The 24978-nt window shown below is 34.1% G+C and overlaps 5 protein-coding genes across 13 annotated transcripts; 3 read left to right on the top strand and 2 right to left on the bottom strand.

Annotated features, from left to right (window-relative positions):
• Window positions 1-9: 9 nt before the first annotated feature.
• On the top strand, window positions 10-10350 carry LOC143211996 (metallophosphoesterase MPPED2). Of its 2 annotated transcripts, none has more exons than XM_076430226.1 (5): window positions 10-505; window positions 680-824; window positions 901-1177; window positions 1312-1538; window positions 10215-10350. In XM_076430226.1, the coding sequence occupies exons 1-5, from the start codon at window positions 311-313 to the stop codon at window positions 10256-10258; spliced, it is 888 nt and encodes a 295-aa protein (XP_076286341.1). In that variant the 5' UTR covers window positions 10-310; the 3' UTR covers window positions 10259-10350. The 2 variants fall into 2 exon arrangements, with proteins under 2 accessions (XP_076286341.1, XP_076286340.1); XM_076430225.1 differs by lacking the exon at window positions 10215-10350 and adding an exon at window positions 1597-2278 and having other exon boundaries at window positions 15-505.
• On the bottom strand, window positions 2735-11271 carry Prps (phosphoribosyl pyrophosphate synthetase). 5 transcript variants are annotated; one of them, XM_076430211.1, is made up of 7 exons: window positions 11115-11271; window positions 9194-9401; window positions 8247-8430; window positions 6991-7062; window positions 4329-4552; window positions 3920-4253; window positions 2735-3835 (listed from the first exon to the last, which is right to left on the bottom strand). In XM_076430211.1, exons 1-7 carry the CDS (start codon window positions 11179-11181, stop codon window positions 3743-3745), a joined length of 1182 nt encoding a protein of 393 aa, XP_076286326.1. In that variant the 5' UTR covers window positions 11182-11271; the 3' UTR covers window positions 2735-3742. The 5 variants fall into 5 exon arrangements, with proteins under 5 accessions (XP_076286326.1, XP_076286328.1, XP_076286327.1 ...); XM_076430213.1 differs by lacking the exon at window positions 6991-7062 and adding an exon at window positions 5723-5746; XM_076430212.1 differs by lacking the exon at window positions 11115-11271 and adding an exon at window positions 9607-10003.
• On the top strand, window positions 10323-14305 carry Ubc4 (ubiquitin conjugating enzyme 4). Its single transcript, XM_076430229.1, has 5 exons — window positions 10323-10600; window positions 11669-11821; window positions 12170-12252; window positions 12339-12502; window positions 12572-14305. Exons 1-5 carry the CDS (start codon window positions 10538-10540, stop codon window positions 12706-12708), a joined length of 600 nt encoding a protein of 199 aa, XP_076286344.1. The 5' UTR covers window positions 10323-10537; the 3' UTR covers window positions 12709-14305.
• On the bottom strand, window positions 13752-17480 carry Rfwd3 (ring finger and WD repeat domain 3). Of its 3 annotated transcripts, none has more exons than XM_076430191.1 (3): window positions 17342-17480; window positions 16467-16577; window positions 13752-16375 (listed from the first exon to the last, which is right to left on the bottom strand). In XM_076430191.1, the coding sequence occupies exons 2-3, from the start codon at window positions 16558-16560 to the stop codon at window positions 14889-14891; spliced, it is 1581 nt and encodes a 526-aa protein (XP_076286306.1). In that variant the 5' UTR covers window positions 16561-16577; window positions 17342-17480; the 3' UTR covers window positions 13752-14888. The 3 variants fall into 3 exon arrangements, with proteins under 3 accessions (XP_076286306.1, XP_076286305.1, XP_076286307.1); XM_076430190.1 differs by lacking the exon at window positions 17342-17480 and adding an exon at window positions 17030-17335; XM_076430192.1 differs by lacking the exon at window positions 17342-17480 and adding an exon at window positions 16883-17025.
• LOC143211965 (uncharacterized) lies at window positions 17029-24629 on the top strand. Of its 2 annotated transcripts, XM_076430155.1 has the most exons (21): window positions 17031-17228; window positions 17873-17944; window positions 18023-18213; window positions 18977-19360; window positions 19461-19573; window positions 19640-19881; window positions 19951-20111; window positions 20193-20464; window positions 20779-20955; window positions 21131-21459; window positions 21662-21697; window positions 21807-22003; window positions 22071-22307; window positions 22735-22794; window positions 22853-23084; window positions 23153-23301; window positions 23375-23476; window positions 23566-23775; window positions 23946-24128; window positions 24195-24344; window positions 24426-24629. In XM_076430155.1, exons 3-21 carry the CDS (start codon window positions 18208-18210, stop codon window positions 24627-24629), a joined length of 3444 nt encoding a protein of 1147 aa, XP_076286270.1. In that variant the 5' UTR covers window positions 17031-17228; window positions 17873-17944; window positions 18023-18207. The 2 variants fall into 2 exon arrangements, with proteins under 2 accessions (XP_076286269.1, XP_076286270.1); XM_076430154.1 differs by having other exon boundaries at window positions 17029-17228; window positions 23946-24344.
• The last annotated feature ends 349 nt before the right edge of the window (window positions 24630-24978 follow it).

The raw sequence follows: 24978 nt of genomic DNA, 5'->3' as shown, positions 1-24978 counted from the left end.
CATGTAAACTGTAAACGAATATTCTGTTGTAAATCCGCTAAATTAGGCGCGAAATTTTGATCATAATTCTAATTGTAAGATCTGAGAGATTAGAAAGAATATTACAAGAATATTGAACAATAAATAGTGTAACATGTAACAATGTTATGCAACAAAAACCAATCGTTTGAGTTGTAATTTATAATAAAAAATTAAATAAATGACAATAACCCAACCTAAAGTTGTTATTAATGAAACAATCATGAATTGTTGTCGGTAAAATGTACAAAATGAAGTGAGATTAATATGCTTATAAAATTGATTGAGTGAAATGCTCATCAATTCAAACTTGTTACTAAAACAACAATTGCAATTGACAATTGCATATCATACTCGTCTCAGCATGAAGATAGAGATACATCCACTGACAGACAATCCAACAGAAGCCTGGCTTGAGTTGTCAAAGGAGCAAAAAGTTATAAAAATAAATGCTAAGCTTCCAACTACCGATGCTCCAAATGACAAGGTTCAATTTTAACATTATTCTTTATTATCGTAACTCGTCCATCTAAAGCTAACCTAAAAATGTCAACGTGTTTATTGACGTAAATAAATAGTTGGAATTGTATCTGCACCGTAAATAGAAAGATATGATAAGAATTCTTGTATTACTTATAGTTTATTTAATCTTATATTTCAGCTTCGTGTTGTGTGTATGAGTGATACTCATTCTTTAACACCATTTATAAAATTCGATATACCTATGGGAGATGTCTTTATTCATGCGGGAGACTTTACAAAATGTGGTAGTTTACAAGAAGTTATAGAGTTCAATAATTGGATCGGTGAATAACTCAAAATACGAAGTTTTACATTTCAAAATTTCTTTTATTAATGTATACCGAATAATCTTTTCTGTAGGTAATTTGCCGCATAAAACTAAAATCGTTATCGCTGGCAATCATGAGCTTAGTTTTGATTCTACGTTTACTCATCCATTTACGATGCATAGTAGCGGAGAACGTCAGAAACATACGGGGACCAGCATTTTGGATAACATACCTACATTGGGAATGTCCAAAGATACTTTGGAGGAAGCCATACAAACTAGGAATGTTAAAGACTACTTAACAAATTGTACCTATTTGGAAGATTCTGAAATTACGATACACGGAATCAAAATCTACGGCACACCGTGGTAAGTATATCAAGGTATACCAAAGTATAGCGAAATATATATGGACATTGTAGCGTATACTATTTAGTTTTTTAAAATTATACTTTTATAACAACTATGTCTCCATCTTTATATAAATATTCTTTTCTTCTCAGGCAACCAGAATTTTGTAAATGGGCATTTAACGTACCACGAGGAGAAGCCTGCCTTTCCAAGTGGGAGATGATACCAACAGATACAGATATTCTTATAACTCATACTCCTCCTGTAGGACACGGAGACTTATGCTGTAGCGGAGTACGAGCTGGATGTGTAGAATTATTGTCTACTGTGCAGAATCGAGTTAAACCAAAATATCATGTGTTTGGTCACATTCATGAAGGTATGTTTAATCTTCTTCTCTCATGTAAAATGAAACTACATACTTCCTCTTTTAACAGGATATGGTATCTCATCTGATGGAAAAATAATATATATAAATGCATCAACATGTGATTTAAATTACTTGCCAAGTAATCTACCAGTGGTCTTTGATATAACACTACCGTCTGGTTTTCATAAATCATAAAGATTGAGAGAAGCATAGTCATGAATTTCGTAATTGCATTTTCTACGTGAATAGAAGATGTTTAGTTTAACAGAGAGTAGGGTTTCTAATTTATTTTGACCAGTATATTTATACGATCTTTTCTACAAGTTTTGTTTCGTTTCAATAATAGACATTTCGTTTAAAAAGAAAAAAAGATGGAGGTTACAAAACGGATTTCATAAATTATAATTTTGTGATAGTACTAGTTACATTGTGATATTAAGAAAGTATTGAAATTCAATTTGTCATATACAATTCTTTTTTATGAATATAAAAATATTATGATTATTATAGTATTCTTATTTACATAAGGTAGTATGTAAATAGAATATTTTTACTACTTAAATAGAATTCAATTTGTATTAATTTAGAATATTTTTGACAATGTGTGTTCAAAGGAATTATATAGGAATCTTACAAGATTTCATCTATAAGATTCTTATATTTCATGAAGTCGCGTTGCACATAATACCATAGGATTTAATTGTTTATGTTACACTAATCTTGCCGATTCGAGATCTTATATGTAAGAATCATAATTATATTATTAATCGCACAAAATATTTTATAATGCAATCACGAAACGTATTGATTTATTTAGTTTTTACAACTGACCACATTTCATCATTTTTCATTGTGTATAATCGATTAAACAATTAAGATAGAAATCAATAAAATATTGTAAAATTTGAGTATTATAGTGCAACATATAGACCATAAATCATATATATATATATATATTTAATAGCGGAAATGGAGCTAGTCTTATTAACTTGATAATCAACTATAATGAAATTATTGTACTTAAGGAGCACTTACTTCAATTACACATTTCATACGAAATTATAACTTCTAATACAATAAAGTATTTCTAAATACTTAAAACGTGGTAAAAGAATTATGGCATTCATTTAAATTAACTTTATATACTAAAAGCAATATAATAATTATGTATATAACTTTTCCAATACATTAATAAAAAATTATAATTACATTTTTTTTAGAAATATTTATTATAATACCAAATTCAATAACAGATGGCATGTTTCGTCGAATTATGAAAAGTTTGCACATAAACAATGTTGCATTTATATTGACTTGTATTTTCATATTATATTGGTCCAAAGCTAACCGAGTACACGACTGTAAAGTCAGATCTATGTCTCTCTGTTAAACGAGAACAGAGTATATTCTGCAAATAGAAACGCGCGTTTGTATAAATAGAAAATTTTTGTTTTTCATTTTAAAAAAGTTGCGGTAGTAAAAGATAGTCGAAAAAAATACGTCTCTTCTCAACGTTATTTTTTCTATTGCATACGATGTATTAATATATATAATAACACATCATATTGGAATCGTAAAAAGCTAGCTTCTTTTCGACGCTTTATATATATGACCATGTGAAAAATTTAACATGAATATTGCAAACTTTTTGCACATGTTTGTAAAAATGAGATATGCCTCTAATGGCGTAATTAATTTGCACGAGTGTCTATACGCACTCATGACAATACTTTCTATCCCGTATTAGATCATCAGGATAAACGAAACATCAGTTCACATCGTAATAACAGATGTACTGCAGTTTCAACGTCCTGAATATCGTTTGAGTTGTACCCTAAACGAGACAATGTGTTCTGTGTTTTTAAGTAGCAGCCTAGTGACAATTTTTTACCTTTAAACAATTTCATTCTGAGGATTCTTGTTTGTATCTACAAATTGCGAACTTATTTCTGATCAAACCAGACAATACATTATCTATCTAACATCTCACTTTCCCACACACATATATCTATATCAAAAACAAAAAAAGAAAAAGAAAGAGGAGCACACGCGGTTTACATTTAAAAGAAAAAAAAAAGAACATGAATAGTTATTTCGAGGATGTTTCCTGTAGGCGAATTAGTTTAAACTAAGCTATGGATAACAGTAAACAAGTGTAAAAGGAATACTCTTCTTACACAGTTTCATAGAGTACATTATCAGGAAGATTGGATCTAATACGGTACATTCGAAAACAGGTACGATACAGATTCACCATTGTGAGTCCTTCTTACAGCTTCAGCAAACATCATAGATACGTCAATGCACTGAAACAAAAATTACAAAAATATATAGAAAATTTTGTTATTATTAAATAATATATTTCTTTTGTGCGAGAGTCATCCTCTTACTTGTATTTTCGGACAGTCCTTCATATGACCATCTTGAGGAATGGTATTTGTTACTACAACAGCTTCGAAGCATGCATTATTGATTCGGCTGATTGCTGGACCGCTGAAAATGCCATGCGTTAAAATTGCATAGACTTTTGTAGCACCAGCTTCTAAAAGCTTTTCCGCGGCATGGCAAATAGTGCCACAAGTATCAGCCATATCGTCTACTAGAATGGCAACTCTATCCTTTACGTCTCCGACCAGTACCATACTGGCGACTTCGTTTGCTTTTTTCCTTTCTTTATGTATAAGCGCAAACTCAACATTCAATCGGTCAGCGATAGACGTTACCCTAATTAAACGAAATTGATATTTAATAGAGAAATCGAAGATTTATATTAGAAAATAGTGAATCTTTTGGTAATACCTCTTAGCACCACCCGCATCTGGTGAAACAATGATGCTGTTTCGCCATTCAACAATGTTCTCCTTAATCCATTTTAAGACGGCCGGTTCAGCGAATAAATTGTCAACTGGAATGTCGAAAAAACCTTGAATTTGACTAGCATGCAAATCCATTGTAATGATGTGATCAGCTCCTGCTACCGACAACATGTTTGCTACCAATTTTGCCGAAATAGGTGCACGACTCTGGAAAACAAATATTTGTCGATTTTAATTTCATAAATTTATGCGAGTCTCTCAAGTCCATTTGCAACTGGAAATATCCTGCAATTCGAAAAAAATTGCTGTTAAAAAGATCTTTGTAACATTGCCGAAAGTTGTAAATCAAGAAATAAAGTATGGTAAAACCCAATACGTTGTCTATTGCAAAGAGAAAAAAAAAACATGTCAAAGAACAAAAGTTGAAAAATTAATACTTTAGAGGGGACAAAATATGAATACAATGGCCATATTTTGCGCTATTTGTTATAAAAATACAATGTACACGTGTGTACATGAAAAAAAAAATTAAAAGAAAAACGATATGTTGCAAATGCACCCCAGTTAGACTCAACAGAAAGTATATAAGTAAAGCGGAATTCAAACTTATAGGTGAAAAACGGAACACAGTGCATTTTGATTCGTAAATTTTCATATGGGGAAATTTTAGGACGGTGAAGTTATACAACAAACATGTCTAGTAAGTTTGAAATTATAAGAAAAAGACATGGAGAAACATATTGATAAGTCGTTGCAGTTAAAACAATATAACCAAATGAAATTCGAAAAATAATAAATGCATTGTGCTCGGGGGAATGATTATAATTGGGCCACCTTAATAAACTTGTTTGTTGAGAGCGTAAATTTCACAAAAGCTGAATAATGTTAACACCTTAACAAAAAATTGTATTCGCAAATCATTTAATTTTAAATTAAGGCTTCGCATACTATTAATGAGGCAACACAATCACAGTTTCGTTTTGCCAAAGCACTATTCTGTTAATTAGATAGGCATATTTTTTTTCTTATTAGTATATTCGGACAATAACATGTTTAGCAACATAATAATTAGTACCCATATAACATACAGTTGTGTACCCCGTTATACGTACATAAATTATTAAAAAATATATGTAGAATGCTATTATATTAATATTTTGCCCTCTCATTCAGATATCAATATGCTTTGACCAAATATTTCATTCATTCATTCATTCATGGGGGTACCATTGTGCCATATAGCAACAATTATAAGTTTTGTTAGTCCTACAAAGAAAATTCTGTAAGAAACTAAAAAAGTGATATTACAAATCGAATTGTTCATCGAGTTATAGTTACAAACGCTTCACTCGACAATCTAATTGCTCTTATACTCACTGTAGAGAGGTCGGGCACAAAATCCTGAAAATACCCAACTATTCAGAATCTTAATAGCATGTATCATAAATCTTTTAACAAGAAGACTTATCCTTAACAGTCTTACAATACAATTCATTAAAAGCCTACGGAGAATACTTAAAAATTTATTTCAAAATTATTTATCTAATAATAAAGTTTACATTACTTTCTTTATGAATGTTTGATATATATACATATATATATATATATATATATATTTAAAGTACCATTATATTATTTCGATGGTGTCGCATGCTCTATTAAATCTTCGTAAAATAAATCGTTTTTCCTACAGTTACATTTGTAAAATTATTACATCATGCAATGAATAATAACATTTGAAACGAATCGTAAGAATAATTTCTTTAATTGAGAAATTTAATAGAACAAAGCATATTCGGTATGCGATGATGTAGGTCTTACAGTATCAATGCACGAAAGGCCCCCCTCGATGAATACTGGTTTTGCAATATTCAGATGGGTTATCAAATACTTGATAACCCTAGATTATTCACCAAACGCAATGCTTCAGCTTATAATGTATTTGTTGTTTACTGCCTCGGCAATTTGGTTTCGAATACTGGACATAAATATTATTCCTCTGAGGAATCAACAGATATTATCTGTGTACTTAGAGCATTCGATGCGACTCATAATACTGTTTCAATAAGAAATATAAAATGAAGCACTGCAATAATATTGGATGTATGAATTAATTGATGTTAATGTCCTCCAATTATTAATTCATGCAAACATGTATATGATTGAAATGTTTAATCATTTTTTTTCTGCTCAGAATTTAAATGTATATTAAATTTTAGAGTTGCCTCCTTTTTTTTCGAAAATTTTCGAACTAAATAAATTCGTGTTGTATGATAAACCCTCAATTTTCTAAATTCATGCTATGCTATACCATTATGTGTAGGTGTGTAACACAAATTGTTCCCAATATGTTTTTAGAACTGCATGTTACCTTTCGTGTAACTTCATTTATAATCTGATTCTCATCTGTTAGATTTTATGGAAATAATATACATATTACATTGAACAAAATGAATATTTTATAAATGGTACAAATCGTACAATTTTTGATATATATCCCAATGAAACAAGCAAAAGAGTTGCAAGCACGTTTCATGTAATGATGAGAAATCATGTTTTGCGTTCCAAAAATGATATTGCTCCATTGATCTGTTGCAAAAGCTATAAAACCGTAAATAGAGCATAAAAAGACCGCTACAAGTTACCCTGAATTTCCACTCGTTTGACTTCATGACAATTTGTTTCTTAGAATTTGAGTTGTCACCTCCGTCACCACCCTGTGAAGATATCATAGAAACGTTTTACTTCTTCTCAAACAAGATACTCATCTATATTCAGTGATACCTTCGTTTTAATTATGTTTAGTTTACAGAAAATGTAAACAGTCTAATCGTATTTGTAATCTATTCTCATGGAATGTCTGCAGTATCAATATTATGTCAAAGATACTTGTTTACAGGGATAAACACATGAAAGTACATTTAATTACAAAATAGTGTGGGCATATCACATAAATAAGAGATCAAACACCTAAATATTCTACTATTTTATATATGTGTAAATATTATTACTCTTCCCTACAGAAATAGCTAGTTTATTTACATGTGCGAAGCAGTTTAATCGTGTTAATTAATGGCATACGTCAACTAGGTGATTGTTATATACCTAAAATATTAAAATCACTGAAGCATAGTTTCTTTCTAGAAGCTGTTTAACCGTATAAGTTTCTTTTTTAATGTTCACACAGTTCATTGGCTTTAATGATGTTATGGAGTACTACTGCACACAATATATTTCCATTCTTTCCTAATAAATAGTATGAAATTCTCATATTAAAGGAGTATTCTAAACAAGTACTTTCAGATTCTTTTACCATAAAACTACAAAGACTTTAACTATAAAACAATCTTTATATGTTAACAAAGTTTACAAATGTTTGTTGAAAAAGAAAATTTTTTTCATTTTTCTAGATCAGAATACTCCCTTAACCGAATTAGTGGAATTAATATATACTTTTTTCAATGGCAAAATATTAATCAATAAAAGTGAATATATGTATATATACAAGTTTGTGAATATGTGTCTATAGATATATGTAGATATTTTATATTAAAACAGACATCACATACATATGATATAATAAGTATCATATTGATTTACATCAGCAAAAATGATTAATTACTGATTAAATTTCGTATGAAGAACTAATTGGAGATAATATAAAAGTTCTCAGGTATAATACTGAACAAGAACTTGATATGTTATACAGTAAATGTACATACGTGTATATGCTAAAAGATACCATGTAATAAGGACAGAACTGTAAGATCATAACTAATATAATATTATATTAATTTTACAGAATTATTCTGTTAAGTTTTCGTGATTATGCTGTACACTAGATCACAAAAATATGGTAATATATTATTGAATTTCTTTTTGATTTTACGGAATAGCTTACCTTATCCTTCTTGTCTTGTCTCGCGTATGGGAAACATGGGATTACTGCCGTTACACGCGATGCTGAAGCAATTTTGCAAGCATTGATCATGATCAACAGTTCCATTAAATTGTCATTTACTTCTCCGCTTCCACTTTGTACAATGTACACATCTTCTCCTCGAACGGATTCTCCTATCTCCACACTGTAGTACAATATTTTCAGCCATAATTATAATAGAAAATATTCATAATAAAATTATTACATAATCAACACAAATGCAAACGAGCATAAAATATCGAATGAAAAACGTAATCGATTCGATAGCAACAGAGTATAAATTAATTTTAAAAAATTGATATAATCAATAAATAGACACGATTATTTTTTTACGTTTGATCGATAATCTTATTTTACACTAATAAGTATATCGTGTACTCGATAATATAATACGTGTCATGATTTGATCAATTCACGCGTCGTAAATCGCTCCGTGTGTTCCCCATATTCCCGATGAAAGAATGTTGTACTACATATTTATAATAGAAACAAACAAAGGAATGAACAATGGAGCGGCAGTTGAATAGTTTTTTTTTAACAATTACGCAGAAGGACCTGATTTCCCGGCATTGTGTAGCAATACTCGGCGAGATTCATTGACGTGAGAATACATTAGGATGATGTATTAATAATTGTACTAGTTGACCTTCAACTTAAACATCGCGGTTTAGCCAGCACACGAGGAAACCGGCCTTGCGCGACAGGGTTGTTTGTACGCCGCCGATGGGGTTGATAAATTAACGAAACAAATGAAGAATGCAACGCGAAGGCGCTTGAAATTCTTTATCCGTGATAGACAAACATAGCGGAAAGAAAGAACGTGAATGAAATATCGTGTGACACGTGGTCGTAGACTCGGTTTAAGAGAATGACAATAACGTGGTTATAGCGGTGATTGCGACCATTACCATGTTTCGAGGTTGCTAAATTTCTTGGTGACAACCTTCCCAATGTCTATACCGAGCCTGTCGACGATACGCTGAGCCAAATCCGGATGCGACGTGCCACTGAAGACTTTGATGTTTGGCATTCTGCTTTGCAAAAGTCGTCCGCGAGAATTTTCTAAGTTTGCGCGTAACAAACTCTTGGCACGCACTGGCTGGGACACAGGCATCACTAAAACAGAAACCACGGAGATACTATCCAATCAGGGAACATTTTCGAAACCGGACGTGACGTAACTATTACGCTCCGCCCACCGACTGTCGGGCATAACCGCGTAAACGTATTTCTTATCACGTGTTTTCTATTTGTTACTGACTAAACAGCATACACCGAAATCAACAAGCTTATTTAGTAATGCGAGCGAAATTTATAATACCTTTAGTAGCGTCATCGTGTACGTCTGCCATTTTTACTGCGATACTAAACTTCGCGTTTACTGATATTATATATATTAACTGTCACTATTAGAACGAACCGTTTCAAACTGCGATTAGAAATGCTCATTAAACTTAATTATCCATATATTATCTCGTGACATTTCTTGAAAAAATTCGAAAATAGTCCGATAAGTCATACGGAGTATGCACACACACTATGCGATTAGTAAATGACGATTTTTCCTTAACATTCTGGGGACTTTCGTATGGTTTCGAATGAATAGTAAGTGATAGTAAGTATCAAAATATGATACATTTCAAGTTTTTACTGTAAATCATATTTTTGTAAGCACGCGTGTCCGTCAAACTTTAACGATAGGTTAACCGATCGCATTTCTTGCGAAACGTGAACGTAACTATATATATACATATATAAATATTATATATAGTTTTGCAATTCTGTTATTATACGGTACCTAACGAATTAGCAGAATTAAAGATTTCTTAACATACTGGGGATTATTGTGCGGTTTTTGTCGGATAATTATTTATAATAGAATTTCTTTTTTAGGGTCTGTGAATAATTCGTAGTTTTATGGAATTTCAGTCTTGGCTATTCGCAATTTGGCGCCGCAACAAACAATGACGTGAACGTAGACGAAATTCAAAAGGGTGACACGAGCGGGTGACAGTCAACTTGTTCCATCAATGTGGCGCCGGCGGCGATTGAATGATAAATTGGATGTGTCCGTGAGCGGAGATTTTGGCATAGAGCACGAGTTAGAACGATCGTTTTTCTGAATAGAAAGAGACAGCGAATTCGAGTACGATTACCTAAAAAGTTCGCGCACGTTGACGCTCTCAGAGAACTTTGTTAATCTATTTGAATGACGATGACAGTGTGCTGACCGTCTCATCGATACGGGAGCTATGGCGAACATCGCGGCACAGAGAATCAAACGCGAATTTAAAGAGGTTATAAAAAGCGAAGAGGTGAGTGAATAACTGGCATTGTATGATTTTAAGGTATACTCGCCTATTGTAGGATTATTCTTTCAACAAATGAAAGTATTTAATACGCCTAACAATATCGTATGATTATTTGACATTGTTCCGAAGATATTTCGTGTCTAGCGTGATGAAAATGTACCGCGATTCATTGGCTTATAGAATCACCGTGAACAAAGCGTAAATACGCACCTGTTGTATATACTTAGTACTTTTGACTGTCACCTAATTCCGAAATTGTAAATCGAATTGCTATGAGAGAACGCATACATTCTATCACGTTAAACGAATTTTTCTATTCATTATTTTCAGTTAAGAAGAAATATGACTGTACATACATAGCTTGCCTGCATGTTACAGAGATACTTCAATGAATTAAAAGATAATTTGATCGTGCGTATCGGCGTAAACTTTGATTTTTTTCATTCGTTTCTTCTTGATTTAGTTCGACCTTTTTCTAAAAGTTTCTCCGTGAACCTTTGTTTCGAATAGTACGTACCATGATCTTTCAATTTCTGAGAGCACTGACATTCTTGTTTGGTTTTATGTTGGTCTACAAGATCCATTTTGTCTGCACTGTTACATATGTTTTGATGCAAATGTTTTCACATGTTTGTACATGGGCACATTGCGTCGATGTATCACAATCTTTGTATCGTAACCATTTTCTTGATTATCACTGCGGAACAGTACGTCATTCTCTTATCGAATGTTGATGTCAATAGGTCATTGGTTATATTCTCTAGACAATTTGAAAAATTCCATACTTGACAATTTCTAATAGAAACCTTGAAATTAGTGTTCAGAACATTGAACATCTCTAATGTAACATTTATTATATAGATGAAATGTGTGCAATGAAGTAATCGTTAAATCTTGCATACTCTTAGGTTCAATTGTTTATGATATAAGATGAATTTTATGTTATGCATACTATATTGATATATTCAGTCATGTAAGTTGCCATTAAGAAGTTTCAAAGTTGAATTCACTGTAATCGCCCCCCCGAGAAAACATTTTTTCTGCTTATGATGTCTGTGAACTGTGTTGCAGGTTGCAAAATGCGCGATAAAGGTTGAATTAGTAAATGATAGTTATACTGAATTAAAAGGTGAGATTGCTGGTCCACCGGACACACCGTATGAAGGAGGTAATTTTGTACTCGAGATTAAAGTTCCCGAGACATATCCCTTCAATCCTCCTAAAGTAAGCACTTTGTAAGTCAATATGATTAATATATGTTAATGATAAAAGATCACTTCTATGCTGCTTAAGATTAAACCAGATTAATATAACCTAAAACATGACAAAGCAATTTCCAAGTTTATCTTTTTTCGAGTGGAGTTACATGATTGAATTCGTTTCTATCGTTAGATAATTGTAATTTTCTTCATTCATTTTTGTCACAATACTAGACTAACGGTGAACATTTCATATACATTGGATTCTTGTTAATGCTTTTCTTTAATTTTTCATCATTTAGGTTGTGAATTGTATACAAGTTACTCGTGATGTAAATATCATAATTTATTAAGTGTTTCTTTTTTCTTATAGGTGCGATTTATAACAAAAATATGGCACCCTAATATATCTTCAGTAACAGGTGCTATTTGTCTGGACATATTGAAAGATCAATGGTGAGTAACAATATATTGTGCAAACTGTAATGTGTTAATTTAATACTACGCATAACATCTATCTAATATTTTAAATAACTTTCCAGGGCTGCTGCCATGACTTTACGTACAGTTTTGTTGTCATTGCAAGCATTGTTAGCTGCAGCAGAACCAGATGATCCACAGGATGCAGTAGTAGCCAAACAGTATAAGGAACATCCAGAAATGTTTCGTCAAACTGCTAAACATTGGACATTTGTGTACGCAGGTGGTAGGTATACACCAATTCTTTCAATGTCGATGCATTTGAATTTGTTTCATCATAAAGGAATATTTATAGGACCAGCGAAGATGCCTGATTTAGATGACAAAATAAGGCGACTAACAGATATGGGAATTGAGGAACACAATGCAAGGGTTGCTTTATCATCTTATAATTGGGATTTGGAACGTGCCACTGAGCAGCTCTTCAGTTAGTGATAACTGTATAGTTAATCTGTCATATAAAAGCACTGCTCATTTTGTCATTACAAAAAAAAAACTTCTGTAATACCACACTCAAGTATTGATACCATAGCAGTTTCATAATCAAATTCAGCACTTGTAACGACAATATTTCAATGGTAAAAAACATTCACAGGAAATTGGTTTAATATCCTTGAAATAATAGTCATTTATTTAACTTGTAAGATAGGCATGAAGAACAGTAACTAATAAAATCTGTTGAGTCCAACTTGATAGCCACGTTTTAAAAAGGAATCTCGTCAATGAAAAATTTCATCTTATGTTTATTGAAATTTTAATAATGTTATTTAAGCAACGAAATTTTTTATTGTTACAAGGAGGAAACAATGCATTTATCAAGTTTCTTTTGAAGAACAAAAAAAAAATAGGATAGATTTACGTGTTGAGCATTCATTAAATCTCTTTGTATAAATAATTATATTTTTACATCATTGGCCTTTCCTTTTATCGTATCAAATTGTATTTTATGAATTGGGTCGTTTAATTTTCTTTCAGACTTGGTAAAAAAATACAAGTTAACTTTTGCATAGCGCAATATCGAATATCTTCTTGTTTTTCGATGAACATCTGTGCATTTTTAATACAAAGATAATAATTATTTCACAACTTCATTATGGTTCTTTTTTTTTTATAAATTTCTTTACAACGTATAGAAGTTAATCTTAATTAGACCTGATTGTACATTACTGAAATAGATAACAACTTTTTAGCGTTACATGAACTTTGTAAAAAGAATCGTAAACATAAATGCTGTATTATTAATATTTAAATTTGTACATCTTCGGTGATGGTTTATGTTTTAGTGCTCTACAATAGTTTGCTATATCAATTATATATACATTACTGCATATGCATAGAATTCCGTATTTGGAACTGGAGATGTACATTCCACGTTTAAAAGGCAAATTACACATACACACACACACACACACACACTAAAAGTACTACTAATTATATTTGACTTGCAAGTAATTATATTAAACACAGTAACGAAGAAAACATTCTACTGCAAGTCACGTTGAACTTCCAGTTTGAAAATTTCCGAAAATACAGTTTTATATATATATATATAGCATATGTAATAGTATTTATAAAATTGAATGATTTGTGAAAAATTGCCGATTTATGAATAATTTGAAAAGAAAATACGATGACCTATAAACTGAATAATAAAGTATCAGCACATGTAGAATACAATTTCAAAAAACTTGTTTAAAATACTATTTGTACAGCATTATATGTGTATTAATCCCATACATGTTACATAGATTTTGTTTAAATATAATTAAACAATATCATATTCCTGGCAGTGTTAAAGACGGAGTTTTACTACTTTCTTTTTTACATCTTTTTATAATTTATATGGAGGCTGTGTTAGAGGTGTGTTAATTAGATTATGGATTTCGATCAGATTTGATTTAGAATTACTCACTTTAAAATAACAAGTATATACACGAGTTAATTTGCGAAAATGATTCGTTACAATATTTTTCGAACGTTCTAATGTAATTTAATATTTCGAAAATATTAATAAATAACATTTTCAGTACTAGCATTGAAAGTACTTACACAAGTTCCCTTTTATCATACGATTTGCTTCTTCTACAGGTATAACAATTATCTAGTAAAAAATATATATATATGTACACAGTAATCTTAAGTTCAGTACATTGTTCAAGCTTACTATATCTCAGTCACATACTCTTCAATATATATAAATATACTTATTATTTCTGTTATTATTCATCTAATTTTTAAATACTGTTTGCAGCAATCACCAAAAATGTTCACTGCATCTATATGTCGTTACAGAATGGTAACTTGCGAACATTATTTCATTTATTTGCATGCACAGAGAACTTCTGTACCGTCAACGACTAAAAACTTGTACTTGTAGACCTTCGTTTTCAATTATTGAGATTAGCTTATATCACATGCTGTTATGCATACAAGTGGTATTCAGACTTTCGAGTAGGAAATGCAGTGAGGAATTTAATATTGGCAATCGTATTGTGTTTCTTAAAATACGAATGTACATGACGTATGCAAAATGTATGCGAAAAACTTCGGATATGAATCGTAGCGTATAAAATATTGTATTAGACTTCTCGTTATTTTCATGATAATCATGATTATCCTTGACAATAAATCCTAACTGTTCTCGCAGAGAGCGTTGCTAGGAATAAATTACTATTAACGTCGACTGCACACATATCAACAACAGGGCCAGACACTGGTAGAGTGTTCACTTGTTTTCCGGTAGACATGCTCCACAAAGATATACAACTTGTGGATTCTTGATGTGCAGCTACTAATGTATCGTTCTCAATATTTATGTAACATGGTCGAGAAAGTAACTGCTGAGAGTTGCCAGCATGAAACGTGTGTACAACATTACAGACAGTCGATTCGTCGTTACCTTTCTCTATGGTACACACTGTGTGTCTAGCATGCGGTTGCCTTGCATTTGGACGGGAAGATATTAGAGCATGATTGTTATTTTCGTTATAACAGACAGATACAAATGGTCCTTCAAGAAATATTTGCTTCGGCACATATTTCGACTCTTTCTGTTCGTATGCATGACACGTATTTAAATGACATGCGATAAAACCTCCTTTACCAATGCCACTACCAGGATTAGGGGGTACTCTTGCTAAAGAGACCACCGGTGATCTGTCGCCAGGGCTGTCTAAAGTTTCTACAGCTCCAGAAGTTTGTCTAATATCGAATTGTGTAATAGATCCATTTTGAGCACCAGCAAAAAATATATTTGGATTATCACCTGACCAGCAGCAACTCCACAGCGGATAATCCGTTTGATAAGTGTGCATAACGATATGATTTTGAATGTCCATCAGTTTCGCGCATTTATCAAAACCAACGCTCAGCAATATCGAGTGTTGGCTCGTATTAAACGTAACGTCTCTTATGACTCGCGAGTGTAGAAAAATAAATTGGCGCGGTTGAAACTTATCCGAATCTATCTTTTTAATACCGTAACCCGAAAATAATGAATTCGTTGATTTCTGAGAAACAACCAGGAATCCGTGCCATGGATTATAATCTAATACACGGCAATCACCTTCCTTGCATACCTCTATAGATCGCTCTAAATGGAATTTCTTAATAAAATGTTTCGAAATATTTTGACTGCTGTGCAGACTTATCTCTGACTGTTGACTTTCCAACTCGGATATACGATTCTTCATACAAGTTATTTGTTGCTCGAATAATTTCTGCCTAAGAGAAAACTTTGACAATTCCATTTCCACACGATTTTTTTCAGCCGTGGCATTGTTCAATTGTGTTTTTAACGTGTCTAACTCGGCAGTGTCTATCGATGTTAATTTCTTAGCATACAACATTCTAATGTCTTTAACAGCAGCTTTCCTATTACATTGAGGACAACGGCGGTTCGAGCTGTTACAAGAAGATCGTAACCATTTTAAGATGCAACTGTGCCCAAATAAATGTCCACAACGTAAACAACACAAACGATGCTCTCCTGAGCTGGTCCATAGGTCCATACATATAGGGCAAGACTGATCAGAATCAACATCAGATTCATCTAGAATTTCTTCTTTTGCTTTCTTCGCTTTTGATTCCTCGTCATCCTCTGTAGTACCAGATATAAACATTACATATACAAGACGTAACATATTAGTAACAAAACAGGTATTATGCGTGTTAAATGTTAAGTAACTTACTCGTATCCTCCTCTTGCTCTTCAGTCTGTACATTCGTGTCAGCATTGTCATTACTATCGGATTCTTCGGAATGATTTTCTTCCGTATCTTCCATTTGTGGATTATTTTCACCTATAGTTTTCAATAAAAAATGGTGCTTGTTAGTACAATTACATTAATAAGGATGTTTCCAAAGTCCTGAGAATATGTCTCTCATTAATTCAGATTCCTTCAAAATTAATATATCATTTTTCTCATTTATTGATGTTTGGAAACATCCCATTATAGTTTATAGATAAACAAAACATTTTGCATACATTTGCCTCAAACATTTCTATTATATATTAAAAGAAATATAGAAGCAGTTAATAAATATAAATCTTTATTCAAAGAACATATATAACTTATTGTTCCGTATACTACAGAAGGTAACTTACAAACTACAATTCTTTATGACATAAAAGCATACGAAAGTGTTCCAATAATTTCCGAGTACATTTATAGACACGTGTAGATTTAAGAACAATTCAATCATGACATTTTGTCATAGATACTATGTATAACTGACATATTGGGACACTTACTGTAGTCCATAACCTCCATTTTATGAGAATGTAAAAGGAAATACGTATTTATGTGTAAATTTGTATGAAATTAAAGTAAATTAAATCAGTAGAGTAAATCAGATTATAGATTCCTTCTTCATGGAAAATGGAATAACATCTTCTTTACTTAGCAATCAAAGTGGTACGTCATTGACAACAAGGATGTTTACACACAATGGTAAATATTTATATGGTATTTTCACATGACCTTTTCCAAACGAAAGTATATTGCAATAATTCCTGTAAAAACTTGCTTTCACATTGTACACAACAACTATACTACATACTTACGCTATTATTTAGCTTCAACGTTAATTTATTTCAATAAACTTTACACGTTCTAACGTGCGATGTATTTGTTTTATTACAGCTAAACTTGTGCAGTGTATATATCTATTCTATTTATTTTACATGGAAATACTTTATGTAACACAATACTTTATTTTCTATTACAAAGAATTGTAAATATATATAATATATATGTTGGACAATAAGCAGTCGTTCACAAACATTCGTGGCGTATGTAAAGACAATTTTTTCGATTTGACCACAGGACGTTACACTTTCAGTCACTTTTTTTTTATATGATTAATGTTAATTATTAACAAATTAATTAACGTTTTCAAATCATATACTATCTCATATAAATAAAGAAAAACAATATCCTTATTAAATTAACTTTACTGTCAAATCTTAGTTCACGTTGTATAACGTGACACATACTGATCGATGATAAATTAATTAAATTATGCAACATATTAAATGGATATACCCTTGATCATTATTTTTTCCTTTTAAAATTTATGAATTTCCTGCTTCTAGAAATCTCTATCGAAATACGAAAATAAATGAAGCATACTTCACTCGCTTATTTGAAACGTTTGGTTTCCCAAAGTGAGTGACACATCCGTTAAAGAAATTAATTAATTAATCAACACCTTTCTCGATACTTATTCTTATTCTATGTTGCAGTATAAAAATTACACAAAAATATAATTTCGAACAAAGAAACTGAGAAATTGTTCGACGCTATTTGATATCGACACCGAGACTTCGCTACGTAGACGAGGGAAAGATTATCGTTTCCTAACTTGGGGTAGTACCTGAAGAATTATCGCTGTTGAGTGATTTAACGGTGTTGTTTCGAAGGTAAAATAATGAAGGTAAAATGCCGGTTATTTTATTTTCGCAACTATTATAGTTGTTGTTGTATAGTATATTCTATCTTACGAGGTACTCCTGAAAGATGCGTCTGCATGTATTTTTAAAAAAGAAGTAAAACAATATTTCCAAATCTCTGTTTTAATACGTTTAATACATTAACAATTTTATGACTCAAGTAGAAGTACAAGGAACAATTTATAAGTGAGCGGAAACATGTTCATCGAAAGAAGAAACTTGAGGTTCACCGAAACTCATAATAGTTGTCCACCCTACTCCTACAGTCTACACGCTATGAATATAGAATGGGGTGGACAGCTCTTATGACTATTGGTTTCTTATAAATTAAAAAGAAGTCGAAACTGTCGAAATCGTTAGAGGATGATGGAAAACAGTTTCTCAACTATATTTTTGCCTCTTTTTTAATAAAACTTCTCCGTCTCATTTTTAGATGCTCGAAGACTAGATTAAAACTAAATTAGAAAAGATAAACATCGTCTTGAATTGTAGCAAAATTAAAAAATGGTAATAGATTCTACAATATACATAACTTAAAAATAATCGAGGAATTTTTCAAACTTTGTACAGGTCAGGTTTTGTATTATAAATGGTTTTGCAGCAAACAATTAAGTTAAATTTTATCTTTATGAAGCACCTTCAGCAAACAACTTAAAGAACTTAAGAAAAAACCAACAAGCTTTCCAAATTAATTCTCTTTAATTTGACGAATTTAAATATTAATGCAACAAAATTTGTTGATTTTAGAAGCGGCGACCGTGTACATTGAACACGTCGAGATCTGCAGCAAGTTCGCCGACGTCCTTTCTTCAGGGTCCTTCTGTTAAAACAAAAAGCTCTCACGACATAAATCGTCGCCGTTTAAAACGGAGCAGTCCGAAGTTAAAAGCCAAGGGTGCAGAATACAGTGGCCAGTCGGTTTTAAGCAGGGATGCATTCGGTTCATTGGAATCGTTATTCGACATAAGAAAGCCTTTGAACTTGCCGGAAGCACAGTCTTTGGCGATCGAATGCTACCAAGTGGGTCAGATTCCTCCGTTTGAGTCAGGAAAACTAAACAATACTAAAAACTTGGTGGAACTTTTACTTTCGCAACAACGATCAGATTTTGAGCCACACATTCTTGGGCAGGTGCGATTTTGTCGTTACTTGCAAAAATGAGAAACTTTCAACGCGATACGTTCTAATGGTAATTGACATTGAAATAATTCATATTGAATATATTTGATAGACGCATGACGATCACAAAGACAAACCAAAAGCGATCAAAGAAGAGCCAGGCGTCGAATCGGCAGAATTATCACAAAGTATAAGTCCAAGTCTTGTTAAGGAGAAATCGTCAATGTGAGTTATTTAGAGTTGAGATTTCTTCGTGTTAAATTACACATTGTTAAATCGATTAAATTTTAGCATGGCTGAGAACGAAGAAGAGGTCGAGGTGAAAAACGAAGATGAACCTGAACCTGATGCTGAACCTGATGCTGTACCTGATGCCGAACCTGATGCTGAATCTGCAGCCGAAGCACAAGATGAACAGCAAGAAGTTACAGAAAAAGAGAGTGAACCAAAGTCTCAGAAAGCCGAAGAGAAAGATGATGAGAGACAACCGGGGCAGCCCCCAGTTCATCCAATGCCTTCTGGCATTGGCCAAGGTATAATAATCTTCAGAAACAACGAGAGATGAAATTCAATCAAATTTATTGAATGTATCTTGTATCTAGGCGCTCCCATGAAACCTGGCGGTCGGCAAGAATCTGTCTTGAGTTCGTCTCCTTTGACCGATCCTGAGCTATTAGAAGAAATGAAAAATGCTGACGAACGTTGCACCGCCATTATGAAAGAGATTGAAGAGTTAAAGCGCGAGATCCTTGATCTTATGGAGGTGATTGATGAAACTTCAAATTCATGACCATTTTGGAGTTCCCAGAAACGTTCTTTATCGGGTTGTCGATCTAATTTCCAGAAAAAAGAGCTGTCGGAAGAGGATACACAATTGCTTCATTCCAAGCAGGATGAACTCTTGGCAAAGATGGCAGAAGTTGAACAAATAACGCGAAAATTGCAGAGCATGCTAGGTCTGACTGATTTATCAAGCGTCACGTTCAGTAAAATGTTCGAGATGCTTCCGTATCCGCACACAAGATCTGGCATGATAACGGAAGAAGGATTTGGAGAAAAGAAACCAAGGCCTGAAGACCTCTTCGACTTGCCTCAGATTGAGTATCCTGAAGATAAGTGCGTCGCAAAATTTGAATAGTAGGTATTCGCTCGTTGTAGGAAAACGGGGTCGGAATTTCAAGCAAGATCCGAGGTTGTTCGATCAATCGTAAAAGATTTCTCACCTATAACTCCCCCACTATTGGCTCGAAACCGCGATCGATGTGTACATGTAACGATATAAAGAAACAGTATAACGCAACACCTCTTAGAAAAAAAAATTACCATTTCCACTACATTACATTCTGCAGCTTGTGCAAACAATGAGCGAGAACCTACTGTGCTTCGATGGGTTGCAGTTCTTAGAAAACTCTATTTCTTTTCATTCATAGGCTTCCTAGAGTGATCGTTTGCGGTCATACAGAAGACGAGATTCCAAAGATCGTCGTTGCGGACAGCAAGAAGAGAGGGAAAGATAGGTCTCTGAAAAATCTAACTGGAAAATTAACAGAGTCGCTGACCATGCAGGAGAAACTAGTACTAGAGAATGCTCAGCTCGAAGGCGGCAAGTGAGTTTCATTTTGGCCACCCAATACGAAATGGAAAATAGTAGAGAGTCGGGGGAGAAATGTGTGACAATCGTATCAGTTTACCCTGACAACGAATGCACAGACCACAACAAAATTCTGTATGTTTATATCAGTCAAGTGATCATAATGTATGGTTGACGCACTTTGCACTCAGATACAAATTAGAGGAAGCATTATTGGAGAAGGATAGTGCCGTCGAGAGTCTCCAGAGGAAGGTATGCGGGCTGCAGGCTGAAATGCGCATAGTCGTCAAGGAGAACACAGAATTGTCCCGTCAATTAGCTTGCTTGAATCAACGAATTACCAGTCCTTGCTGTTACCCTTGTCCAGGTGGAAATCAGTCGCCAGGGTCAAGTCCGTCCCCTTTCCGTTCGTTTTCGTACACCACAACAGTGCAACAGGACGACGATTATTGTCAATGCAAATGTTGTATGCAACTGCAGTTTCCCGACACTCAATCCCCACGCGGCAATTCCTTGTGCAGTATGTGGACTAAGTTTAATCACTGTAGAGTGTTCCATCTGTACTAATTTGAACGGCATCGAAAGAAGATATTACGTCTCACTTTGAAGTGATCATTGACCCTCCAAAAATTAAGTAGCCATCTTCAGGTGGACCACTCTTCTGTATACTTTAAATCAATAACATCATAGTTTTCTCAATATGTATAATATTTTGCTTTCAGTGACAAGGAATAGTCAAACGTACTTAAATAGCGGAGGTGAGTCGTGTTTATATTTACACATGAAATTATCACTGAACTCTTTGCAGTAATAATAGCAAAACTAGTTTTTCTTTCGTCTCAGAATATAATTTTTTAACGTCCACAGATTCACCAAGACTCGCGGGTGGAGCATCAAGATCAGGAGTTGTAATTCCCAGTGGTGCTTCCTCACAAGTTGACGAAATGTGTTGCCGGAGTCCAGCCGTTAGTAAACAACCATGTCCGCCACCCCCGCCAAGAGGAACATGTCCCGAGGAGTTGGAGCATCAGCTCACGTCTTACGGCAACAACAGCAAACAACTGGTACATAGGGAAAAGACAGGTGGACTGCCCTCGAACCTGATCTGTGTCTACATCTTTGTGATTTCAGGAGCAACAACTAGGCAATATAGAATGCGAAATACGTAACATGCAGATAGAGCTTGCCAACGTACAAAGGGAACGACAGCAGCTGGAACAGCAACGCAAGTTGCTCAAGTGCACCGGACCTTGTGCACCTTGCGGTTGTTGTCCACCTCCACCGTCCATGGGCCATCAAACTTCCGGTTCGCCACCTTACGTACCGCCTGTTCCGATTCTACCACCACCTTCCATACCTCAACCTAAGGTATCCGTAAAATATCATGATCACCTTGATTGCGCGAGCCTACGGAACAAGCTCGCTTGGCAGGCCGATACACATAAAAATTGTTACACCGTCGTTGGTTGGGGTCGATAACGATAACAGTTACTGATCTTTTACCGAAGTAATGTTATGAAAGATTTTGTATGAAATAAACATATTGTAGCAAAAATTTCAGATCGTTCTTTCTCTAAAACTATACAACGATGCGACATTATCCTGTGCGTAATTTGAGATCAAAATTTTGCATGCTTTGTCATGATTCAGATATGATTATTTCATATAAGATGTTGGTTATTGGTAACTCGGCGCATTCTTTTAAATTATGTGCAGTATAATGTAGATATTTGTTAAGATGTTTCTTTAAAAGTCTTTGGCTTCTCTTAGTCTATAAAATGATGTGTTCAATCAGGCACCGATGCCACCTGCACCTTCCTCGACTTGCACCGGTCCTTGCGTGAACGCACCAATGGTAAGACAGAACCTTCGTGGAACGTTAGACATGTATTAAAGCGCGTGTTTAATGAAAGGGTGCTAGCACGTGTCCTCAGCAACAGTTGCGTGATCTCCGTGAGCAATACGCTCGCCTTCAGGATGATTACAAAAACAAATTGTGCGAGGTTTCGTGTTTAAGAACAGATGCCGAGAAGCTAAAGCAGCAAACGCGCGAAGCGATCGAAGAGAGAGAAAAGTTGGACATCAGACTGATCGACGCCCAAGAACGTTTGAAAGCGATCGAGGCTGAGAAAGGAAAATACGAAGGTGATCTAGACACTCGTCTCATTCCAGATTTGCAATAACTAGTTCGTAAACGATGGTACTCATAACAGGTTTTAAGGAGCAAATGATCGAACACGAACAGCAGCTGATAGTAGTTAAGCAACGTTTCCGGGAGTCGCAAGATGAACTGGAAGAATTGCGATCACTGATTCAAGACCAAGCTGCCCAGCTCGAGGACTATCGTAATAAATATTTACAGGTCCCCCTTGTTGATATGTGGTTGTGCAATCATTTGCTACTGGCGTGTATGAAAATGATAACTAAAATAACAGGCGCAACAACAAGTCGAGGAGCAACGCCGGCAGCTTGACCTCATGGAGATGGACAACGCACGGATGAATGAAAACGTGACTTTGGAAATTGGCCGAGTTAAGGTGCATAATTGTTAGGATTACCATACCTTTAGGAACTAGATCAGATTTTATTAGCACGATGTTTCCATCAAGTATTGTTCTTTTTATAGAATCAATTCCAAGAGAAATTGGCCGAGCTAGCACCACTGCCAGATCTTTTAAAGCAGACGCAAGTAAAGCTGCAGGAAGCGCAACAAATGCGTTTAGTTGCTGAACGAAACTGCGAGGACCTTTCACGGGAGATTGTAGGGTGCAAGGACAAGGCCCAGACCTTACAGAATCAGTTGGATGTTCTGCGTAGCGAGTATCAAGCCATTCAGGTTACTATCTTCGCGCTATTACTAGCCAGCGTTGCTTGCAAAAAACAGTATTATTTTGAACAACCTGTATAAAGTACTGCGCCTTTGTACAAATTATTTCTAAAATTGGTATATAAGAACATGAGATTACAATTATATACAGCATATAATTGACGAGACATACTTAACAGGAGGAGAGAGGATCCGGTACAGGACGATTCGAGGAACTCGAGAAAAAGAATTCCGAATTGCGGCACGACAATGAACGTATGAAGAATACGCTTGCCAGATTCGAAGAGCATGAAGCGCAGTTGCAGAAACGCATTGACGAGAAGATGCACGAAATTACTCAGTTGACGGCGATGCTTGATCAAGTATTACGTCCTTTTCCTATCTTTCCGAGATGTACAGTGATCGTTTTCTTCATTTTCTCTTTGAAGGTTCGAGAAGACTCGGCGAGACAGGTGGCAAGAACGAAGGAGAGATGCGAGACTGCAAGAAGAACGATGCAAGGTCAAATAGCGGACATGGAGAGACAGCTGGCCCAGTGCAGGGCCACCGCGAGAGCTGCACAGAAAGATAGGGATGAAGTAATTCATTTAAAAATGAACAAGTTGTTTGAAAATCGAAACTTACTTTCTCGGTTACTAATTAATATTTGTCGCTTATAGATCAGACAAAAGATGCAGGGTCAGATAAACAACCTGAACGAGGCGTTTGAACAAGCTCAGGGTCGTATAAGGTCACTGCAAGGTCATGTAAATTATTTGAAAACGTCTTACAGTAACATCTTCAAGGGTCAAGGGGAAGCTCCGCCTGGTATTCTGCCTGGGGAGGCCGGTGCAGGATTTGATTCTTGCGACTGCAATTACTAGTAGGAAATTCATCAGTGTTTTATTGAAATTCAATTCGAATCTTATGAATTTGAAAGTCGTCTTATTGGATAGTCAGATAAATATTACTATGTCAAACAAGGTTCGCCTAAGGCGTAACATAAAATTGTCTAGTCTTCATAGATATGACTACATTGCTACAGCTACATTTTGTCATCGTTTAAAAACATAGTACATATTATGAATTATGACGCGATATGAAAATGCTGTGTGACATTTGACTGTGATATCGGACGTTATACGTAAATCGAATTCCTGTTATACAAAACGATGTATATGGTACAATGTAGTAGATTTTTTCCCCTCTTTTATCATTTAGACGTGGATGTGT

The sequence above is a fragment of the Lasioglossum baleicum genome, chromosome 9, assembly GCF_051020765.1.
Source record: "Lasioglossum baleicum chromosome 9, iyLasBale1, whole genome shotgun sequence".
NCBI classification, from domain to species: Eukaryota; Metazoa; Arthropoda; class Insecta; order Hymenoptera; family Halictidae; genus Lasioglossum; species Lasioglossum baleicum.
The sequence above is the reverse complement of the archived record's forward strand: the minus strand, read 5'-3'. Positions and strand labels throughout refer to the sequence as shown.